The sequence below is a fragment of the Acomys minous genome, assembly GCF_964271855.1.
Source record: "Acomys minous genome assembly, chromosome: 4".
Classification (NCBI taxonomy): domain Eukaryota; kingdom Metazoa; phylum Chordata; class Mammalia; order Rodentia; family Muridae; genus Acomys; species Acomys minous.
Genome location: NC_140486.1, coordinates 96,423,752 through 96,433,118, shown reverse-complemented (window position 1 = coordinate 96,433,118; position 9,367 = coordinate 96,423,752). Strand labels below are relative to the sequence as shown.

The following is a 9,367-nucleotide window of genomic DNA, read 5'->3' as shown; positions in this document are numbered from 1 at the left end:
AGAGAGCTTCACAGTGTGTGACATAGTGTGGAATCACAGTGTCCCCATGGAGCCTCGAGGACGGCTCAGAAAGAAATCTAAGAGAGAAGAAAGTAACTCTTCAACTAGAAAAGCAAAAGAAAACAAAAAACAGTTTTACCAACCTGTCACAAATGGCACCCTTCCCTTTCCTTAGGAAGACCTTTGCACATACAGTTCCCTTTGCCCTGTAGACCTTCACTTAATTAAATTAGTTGCTTAAAACTCAGGTGAAGGGCTGGAGAGAGAGAGTTCGACTGTTCAGATGCTTGCAAGCGTGAAGATCAGAGCCTGGTGCCCAGAATCCAGGTAAGAAATCAGGCTGGGGAGGTGATGTGGAGAATTCCTGGGGCTTGCTGTGCAGCCAATATAGCCAGCAGAACCTATCAGATTAAAAATGGTCAAACAGGGGCGGAGACCCAGGCCCTGCAATTGAGCAAGAGGCAAGCTGAGCTCTCCAGAAGTGCCCAGTGATCTGCCTAGCTCTGCACAGTAACAGTGACACCCTGCCTCAGCTTTAAGCACCCTCCCTTGCCTCCTGCTCCAGGGGAAATTGGATTCTTTCCTGCCCACCAGAACTTCTGCCTCCTGGTCAGTGCTGAAACAGCAGACCCTGTGGAAGGGACAGTGCTTGCTGTGAGACCATGAAGATCGAGTTCGCACCTCTCAATATTCCGCTGGAGAGGCGCCTGCAAACCGCTGCTGTGCTGCAGTGGGTCCTATCCTTCCTCCTACTGGGTAAGAGCCCTGCCTGTGCTGCCCTCTCCCCCCAGACACAGTCCCCACGTTACCCCAGCTCACAGACAGGTTCCCGGGTCAGCCAGATTAGAGAAGGCATTCACCTACTCCGTGCTTTGGATCCTTTCTCACTCCTGTCTAATAACCTTGCCAACTTTATTTCTCTTGTGCTGTTTTATATCTTTTTCCTTCCCTCCCTCCCTCCATCCATCTTGGTTGGTTTTTTTTAATGTAATATTATTAGCTGTGCAGTGTTGGCATATGTATTTATTCCCAGCACTCAGAAAGCAGAGGCAGGCCAATCTCTGCAAGTTTGAGGCCAGCCTGGTCTATGGAGTGAGTTGTAGGATAGCCAGGGCTAAAACAGCAAAGCCCAGTCTGGGAAAAACAAAACAAAACAAAACAAGACTAACGTTATTTAATTGAGCTAGGTGAAATGGATGTTTATACACATCTCAAGCAATCAATGGATAACTGATAATTAGTAGTTATTGTTTCTTATAAGCCATATATCATGTAACTATTTCCCCAACGGTACACCTGTGAATAACCCGTCACCCACATTGCTTTCAATAACTATAGTAAACCATTGGTCCGCGAAGCTGAACTAGCGTGGGACTTTTTCCTTTGGTCTATGGATGGTACCCTACCTTGGGTGAATAGATGTTTGTTTACTACCACCACCCACACGTACACATAGAAAAAGTCACAGAGCATCATAAATTGTTCTTGTTTTCCTGGGCACTGCCTAGTGACCTGGGGGGATCTCTATCTGCCAGTCTTGATTGACTCTGAAGTCTAGATGCCTATGGGTCAGAAATCACTCTTCAGGTGCTGTGGCTAAAACTGGGTGCCCATCTGCATTGCCCAATTGCACATATCCTCAGCACCAAGACACCTGATAATTACTGCCGTAGTTAGGATTTCTATTGCTGTGAAGAGACACCATGGCCACAACAGCACTTACAAAGGCAAACATTTAATTGGGGACCGGCTTAAAGTCCATTATTGTCATGGTGGGAAGCATGGCAGGCAGGCAGACATGGTACTGAGAGGTCTACATCTGGATTGGCAGGCAGCAGAAAAAGTCTGCCACCCTCGGTGTGGCTTAAGCACCTGAGATTCAAAGCCTAGCCTATAGTGACACAATTCCAACAAAGCCACACCTCCTCTAGCAAGGCCCCACCTACTCTAACGAGGCCATACCTTCTATAGTCCAACTCCCTATAGGCCTTTGGGGGCCATTTTTATTCAAGCCACAGCAAAAATTGCCAAGGCAACAAAACAAAGAAACCACAAATGGAGAAAAAAAAAAAAAAAAAAAAGAGGAGATGCTCAAGTTCTGCCAATACTGTGGCAGAAGGATTTTGCAACCACAACAAAAAACAGGGCTTTATTGCATGGCTGACCATCAAGGACATCAGGAGCTACACACTTAAATCTACTCTTCTGATCAGCTGTTGGTGGAGGAACTTACTAGAAAGGAGGACATAAAGTGGCTTCTTATTTAGGCCAGAAAGACATGCATGCTCCCCTCCTGGAGGAGGGATGTTGGATGTGTGATGTCACTGAAGTTACAAGGTTTAAGTCTGCGTGTAGCAGATATGTAGCAGATTTCACTTCATGGCCCTCACACTCCCGTGTGCTCTAAATGTTCATCCATTGCTCTTCCCTGATTCTGAGAACCACAGCCTTCTAATCACGTCATCATTTAGCTTTGTCCAAAATGTCACCTACCTGGAACCAGTAGTTTTCTGGACTCACTACCTTTCTGCAGTAGTTTCTTTCACTTACTGTGTCTGATTTCCATTTGAAGTTTTAGCATAGATATTGTTGTAGTACAAGAATTGTCACCCAAACCAGTCAAGCACCAATCTCGTTAAGACACTGATGGTTTATTGAGTGAAAACACACCCCAAGACATGGCTGATTGCAGTCAGGGTCACAGAAAGGACTCCTCGGGACCCTAACTGTGAATTCAGCCTGATTCTAAGGCAGGTTTTTGTAAGAAAAACCATAAGCAGGTAACAACCAGGTAACCAGGTGGGAAATAAGGGGAGGGCAGCATTACAGCATTTGACAAGATAAACTCAAGAAGAATCGATTTTGTTCCAAGCACGGCATATCTAGGTGCATAGACAGCCTTTTAAGCTGATTGGCTAGAATATAGGCTTGGGGGACTTTCCAGTTCCCCACCGTTCCAGGAGAAAGGAGCATAGCAGGGTATGGTGCTTTCGCTTAGCTGGAAATAGATCATTAAATAGGTATGCAAATTAGTAAGTTGAACAAAATAATTAATCAAGCAGAACATTTGACAAGTATGGATTTGTAAGTAAAAGGCTATCCAAGCTCTCAGGCAGGTAGAACATGGAACCTAAACTTAGTTTCACCTTACATACAAAATGGAGACTTAAAGAAACAAAATGGCTACAAGTATGCTATGCTAAAGGCCAAAGCCGGTCTCCAAATATGTATACGTTGGTAAAAGCGTAGCAACTGACCAGCACTGCCAGTGGCTTCAGACCAGCACTGTGGGGGATCACTACCCATCGGATCACACAGAAGAAGCACTGTGCTGTCTCAGGGATAGACCCCGTGGGTGTCACTGGGATAGCTTGATGTAGCCTTGCTTCAGGACTTTTTAAAATGAGATTGAAAAGAAGTAGACAAGAGTTTGGGGTCTGGAGGGCACCTCATTGCAAAAGGGAAGGCTGACGCATGACTCCTTAAAGGGACTTGCACTAGTGAACATTCATAACCTACCAGGCTTTAAGTTTTTGATCTGCCCTCTCTTATTGATATACTTTTTGATGGTGGAGGGTTTGACGCAGGGTTTCACTGTGTAGCCTTGGTTGGCCTGGAACTCTTGCTCTGTGGACCAGGCTGGCCTCAGACTCACAGAAATTCGCCTGCCTCCACCTCCCGAGTGCTGGGGGTCAAGGCGTGCACTGCCACCACCCAGCTGATGCAATTCTTATTATTCTGTTCAAAACACAGGTTCACTATGTGGCCTGGGTTTGCCTGTAATTCAATCCTCTTACCTCGTCTCCAGTTATGCCCCACCACACCTGGCTTCTAAGCTATAATAGATCCCTGCAGACCAACTCTGGGAACCAGTGAAGAGGAGAGAGGAGAAAAACTTGGTGGATCTGCAGTAGGGATAATTGTGCAGGCAGTGAACAACTGGTTAAGGGAAACCAACCATTGGTTAACAACTAGCTAGGAATTAGTTGTTGAGGAGAGCTTGAGGAACAGAGAGAAAAAATACTAGCCCAGGCATATGCCATACAAACAGAAAAGTTTTATAGCCCAGGAGAACTTTACTTTTCTGTCTTTGTTATTTTCTTGCTGTTATCCCTTGGGCCAACCTCAGTACTTTATTTAAGTGAAGTTCAATTTTTTTTTCATTACAGATTGCATTATGATTTTTCTGATCATTTACAATCAATAGAACAGTCAAACAATGAAATACAAATAGTTCTGTGTGACCTACAAGAAAGCATACAGCAAAAAGCAACCAATTTCCAAGCAATGGTCAACATGACCTGACTATCATTTCTTCAATAATATTCAGGAAAGGTTAATGTTGAATTGTCCAGGGCTAAAGCCACTGTGTTTACATGATTTCCACGGGAACGTAGTTTCAGCTTAGTGTTCTCTAACAAAGAAAAAACTTTACGTACTCTCAGCCCAAACTAATAGGTGTGCTATCTAAGCCTAGGCTAAAATACCAAGGGATCCTCTATTACAAAATATCTGTAAAGAATGACATTCCAAGACCACTTTCTATTACTCTCAAAGAAGATTCTAAAGACCATGTCTCAAAAAAAAAAACTATGCATTAAACATAATGACTTATTGTAAAGGTATCATTTTTTTGCTATCAGTTTTCAGGTCAAGTTTTTTTCCTCTCCCACCTGTGTTTTAAAGCAATATTATTAAGTACATAAAAAATTAGAATGATTGTTGCAACATATATGATTACATTGTGAACCACGAGGTTGTGACAGCCTTTGATCCTAGAGCGTTTTTTTGTTTGTTTGTTTGTTTGTTTGTTTGTTTGTTTTACTGCAAGCAAATACTTGTGGTGAGGCTCAGCAATAGCACATACCTTTAAACCAAGAGCTAAATAAAGTCAATCACAGGTCAAGAAGCAGAGCAAGTAACCACAAAGCAGGGATTGAACATAAGGAAACAGGAGGGAGGGACATTGAGTTGAGGGTATTTGAGACATCATGGAGAAGGAGAAAGAGCTTTTTCCTTCTGCAGTATCAATAGAGTAGGAAAGCCAGCTGGGTGGTTTCTCTGCGTCTCTGAGCTAGCAGGTTTTCACCCTTGTGCCTGGCTCCCATGGCTTCATTGGTAAAATCAAACAATTGGGTTTTTTTACTTATTAAAAATGACAAATGACTCTCCATAAACATCACAAGAACTCATAGCCACTAGAACGTGAAATGCCCCATTTTGCTTGTGGTGGTTTGAAAGAGAATGACAGTCATAGGCTCATTTGTTTAAATGCTATATCCTTGGGAGTGGAACTGTTTGGGAGCAGTAAGAGGTGTGGCCTTGTAGGAGGAAGTGGATCACTGCTGGCAAGTTTTGAGGCTCTAAAAGCAAAGTACTATTTCCTGTATGCCTTCTCTGCCTCCTGCTTGCAGAGGTGTTCCTGCCTTCATGCCTTTGCTCCCACTCACGACCTCTCTCTAATCTTCTGAAACAATAAGCTCTAAATTAAACATGGTCTCTTATAAGTTGACTTGATCATGATGTTTTGCCACAGCCATGGAAAAGTAACGAATACAATGCTGTTTCTGCTTCTGACAATGGAGTTCTTGAAAATGGAAGCTGGGATAGCACTTGCCCTCTCCTTGCACTTGTACAGTCAATGTAGGAAGCTAAGATTTCCTACAGCAGTGACTCTTCTACTTGCCATAGCCAGTGGTTATGAAATACAGGGAGCAGATGCCGATGCAACGGTTCCACCCAGCTTTTCCTTCCTCACAGGGGAGATAGGCCTTGGGATCCTAGTGATGCTGATACTATACAACTACTGGTTCCTTTACATCCCATATCTGGCCTGGCTTTTCTATGACTGGGAAACCCCAGAGCGAGGAGGCAGGAGATCTAACTGGGTCCGAAGCTGGACCGTGTGGAAGTACTTTAAGGACTATTTTCCAATTCACGTGAGTAGAACTGTCTCCTGAAGTCCTGAGTTGGGAAGACAGTGGCGTGTGTTTTCATCATGGGTATCTCCACCTTTTTCCATTCCAGACAGAGTGTGTCTAGTCCATTTTGTGCTTTTACAATGAATACTAGAGCATCAGATCTAGTTAAAGAAAATTTTATTCCTCACAGTTAGGAAACCTGAGGGTGGGGGTGGGTGTCCAATACCAAGGTTCTAATGTTCAACAGTTATCACCCTAACTGATGATCTCATGGCAGATAGGGAAGGCTAGAGAGAATGAGAGGGGCCATTGTCCATTTAGAAAGCATCCACCCACACCCGCAGTAAGGGTGTTTGTCTCTAATCCCTCTACCCTCATGATCGAGCCCCCATCATGAGGCCCCACATCCCTACTGCTCTTCCCTGGAGATTAACTTTCCGTCACTGACAAAGTCTGAAAGACAGTGTGTGGAGGGACCCGAACTTAGAGGATAGTGTAGAAATGTCGAAACATCTCTAATCCAGGGAACTAAGATGAATCCTCTTCTCATTGCCCGCTGGCTTAAGGAACAGGGAACCCTTCCACTTGTCATTAATGGAGTCATGTCATTTCCTTATCTCAATGTGAACGTGCTGTAGCTCATCAAAACCCAGGATTTGGATCCAAGTCACAATTACATATTTGGGTTTCACCCTCATGGAGCATTGGTGGTTGGAGCCTTTGGAAATTTCTGTACAAATTATTCAGATTTCAAGAAGCTATTTCCTGGCTTTATGGTGTATCTTCATGTGGCCAGAATGTGGTTCCGGTTCCCTTTCTTCCGCGAGTATCTGATGAAGTATGGTAAGTGATGGAGCCACACTGTCTCTACAGAGATTGGGGTCACAACCACCATCCGTTCAGTGCTGTGGCAGCACATACAGCAGCCACTTGATTTTAGATTTCCTGTGCTCTATGGATTTTCCTCACACACTCACTCCTGGACCCTCAGTGCATGGACCTTGGGACCATGCTTTCTGTTGTTCTTCCATCCCAAGTATTGACTATTGTGATAGCAAAATGGATTTTCCAATAAACACTATCCAGTGGTAGAATAAACCAGTGAGTGCACTTTGCTTGGATTCTTCTTCTGTTGGCCTACTGTGGTGTCACCATTTACCTGCTACGGAGGCGTGGCCCTGCCAAAGGCCAACCTTCCATGTGATCTCTCTCTACCTTTCTCTCTACTTTCTCTCCCTATTCTACCACCTTTCCTCTTCTCTCTCTCTCTCTCTCTCTCTCTCTCTCTCTCTCTCTCTCTCTCTCTCTCTCTCTCTCCTCCCCTCCCCTCCCCTTATTTCCCTCCTCTCCCATGCTCACTTAATATCTGTTGTCTAGTACCTTCAATCTATCATCTGCCTTAATTTTTATATATAACATACTTCATTGTGGGAATACATTCATGGAGCAAATAAATTATAAATCACACTTCGGAGAGGCACTTTTTTTGTATTCTCTATTAAAAATCTAATAAAGTTTAACATTAAATACCTATAATTATTATGGTGGTTTATCTAACCTGCTGCACATCAATAAAAGGACACAGACACCTGTTCTATTTTATAATAAGCCTTATATTACTTGGGGCTGGGCAGATAAATAGCCCCCTAGACTACCTCCCATTATCTCCCAGCCTCTATCCCATGCCTTCTGCTTTAATCCTTTCTGACTGGGCTATTTTCCATTCATAATCCCAAAATATTCGCTTGTGTTGTTCATCTGGGCCACTTCTTTCCATGCAGAACTTCAGAGTTCTTCTTCCTGGCCTCTGTGGCTCCTTCCTATCCCATGGCAAATCTGTTCCTTTCTCCTCTTCCATCCCTGATCCAGCTCTCATCCCAAGATCCATCTCTCCCTGGCAGCCCTTTGGCCATACCTGCTCACTCTGTCCTGTCCAGGTGTGTAGGCATTTATTCAGCCAGTCAGGGATAACTTGGGAGACAAGAATTACAAACATCATGTGGGGGCACATGAGTCTGCCCCTTAAAGACAGCAAGTGGACCTCAGTGGGGGAAATAATTAGCAATCAAATACAAAGCACCAGACCATGCCCCAACACACTTTGAATACTTTTATGTTGGAGAAATCCTCCATTGTGCCTCCCAATAGTGATAGTGACATGAAGTGCTCAGTGTGCTTGCTAGCTCCGCCATCCTAGATTGTGTATAACTGCAAGAGTTGGAGATGTTGTCAGTGGTACAGCATTTATCCAGCATGAAGGAGGCTTAACTCTGCCCCCAGATCTACATGGGAAGAAAAGAAGGGGGCAGGGAAGGGAAGAGAAGGGAGAAATAAAGGTAACTCCTCCTCAGTCTGCTCTGCAGATGGAGCTCCAGGACAGCCAGGACTATACAGAGCCTCACTCCATAACCAAGGCTGTCCTTCTGGCACTGAATTCCTGATGGTGCTGCTTCCACCTCTCCAATTCTCAGATTGTGGGTGCTTGCTGCTGTGCCTGTCAAGCAATGGAGTGCTCTTTAATTGCTAATTCTGAGAACAGATTCAGCCTGAGGCGCTCTCTAAAGGGGCCTATATCCACATATACAGAGGGCTATGCTCCTGCCTATAGCCTTCATTTCCACTGCAGAGACTCGTTTGTTTTCCAGCTTGATCGACTGTTTGACCATGCACTTCTGTAGCTGACAAAGTATTGTATGCCTGTCACAGTTATGTAGTGTGGTTATCATCACCTTTGCAGGTCCTGAGGATAGAGAAAAATGAGTCAGTAGCTTTTCCAAAAAGTATAACTTCAGTATTGCTTAGTATGGAGCTTAGGAGCAGATTTTCTATTAGCTTCCAGATTGTCATGGCTTCCCATATAGTCGCCTCTGTTGTTATGTATTGCTTGGAAATCATTTACAATTCAAAGCTGGCTGGATCCATGCTGGCTTTGCCAGGTCTGTACCAGTTTGTGGCCTCAAAAGCCAAACTCAGTCTTGTGAGTGTTGTAGGACACACTAGTGGGCACCCCAAGCTCCCTTCACTTTTTTGTGTTCTACCATTTTACCTCTAGAGGGTGAAGTGGCACCCCAAACTACCAAGGAAAATAATCCTATTTCTCCTCATTTTGTAGATATTGGGTTGGCGTTTTATCAAAGGAATAATAGTGATGATGATGATGATGATGATGAAGAAAATGTAGATGAGGATATAATTTTAATTTCAAAAAAATGTCACTGAAATAGAGTTTACTTTTTGCTGAATCAAAGTATAATCACTAGTAAATTGGAGTAGTTGAGAACAGGTGTGTGGGTGAGACAACAATATCCAGCCCTTTCTGTGGCCATGTCAGACACAGTTAGTCTCATGTTTTTCTTAATACTGCAATCACAGCCATTCCTGTTTCTTGGAATTGATACTGACATTAGATCAGTGTGCTATGCTCCATCACTTCTTTGTTTATTGGA

General features: G+C 43.9%; 1 protein-coding gene across 1 annotated transcript in view; it reads left to right on the top strand.

The window, feature by feature from the left end:
• Window positions 1-243: 243 nt before the first annotated feature.
• LOC311595888 (2-acylglycerol O-acyltransferase 1-like) overlaps window positions 244-9,367 on the top strand; it is a 33,949-nt gene continuing 24,825 nt past the window's right edge. Inside the window, exons 1-4 of the mRNA XM_084778968.1 lie at window positions 244-327; window positions 595-756; window positions 5,761-5,939; window positions 6,560-6,764. Of these exons, the coding sequence (XP_084635094.1) occupies window positions 663-756; window positions 5,761-5,939; window positions 6,560-6,764 (478 nt within the window). The 5' untranslated portion in view covers window positions 244-327; window positions 595-662. The remainder of the gene's footprint in view (window positions 328-594; window positions 757-5,760; window positions 5,940-6,559; window positions 6,765-9,367) is intronic.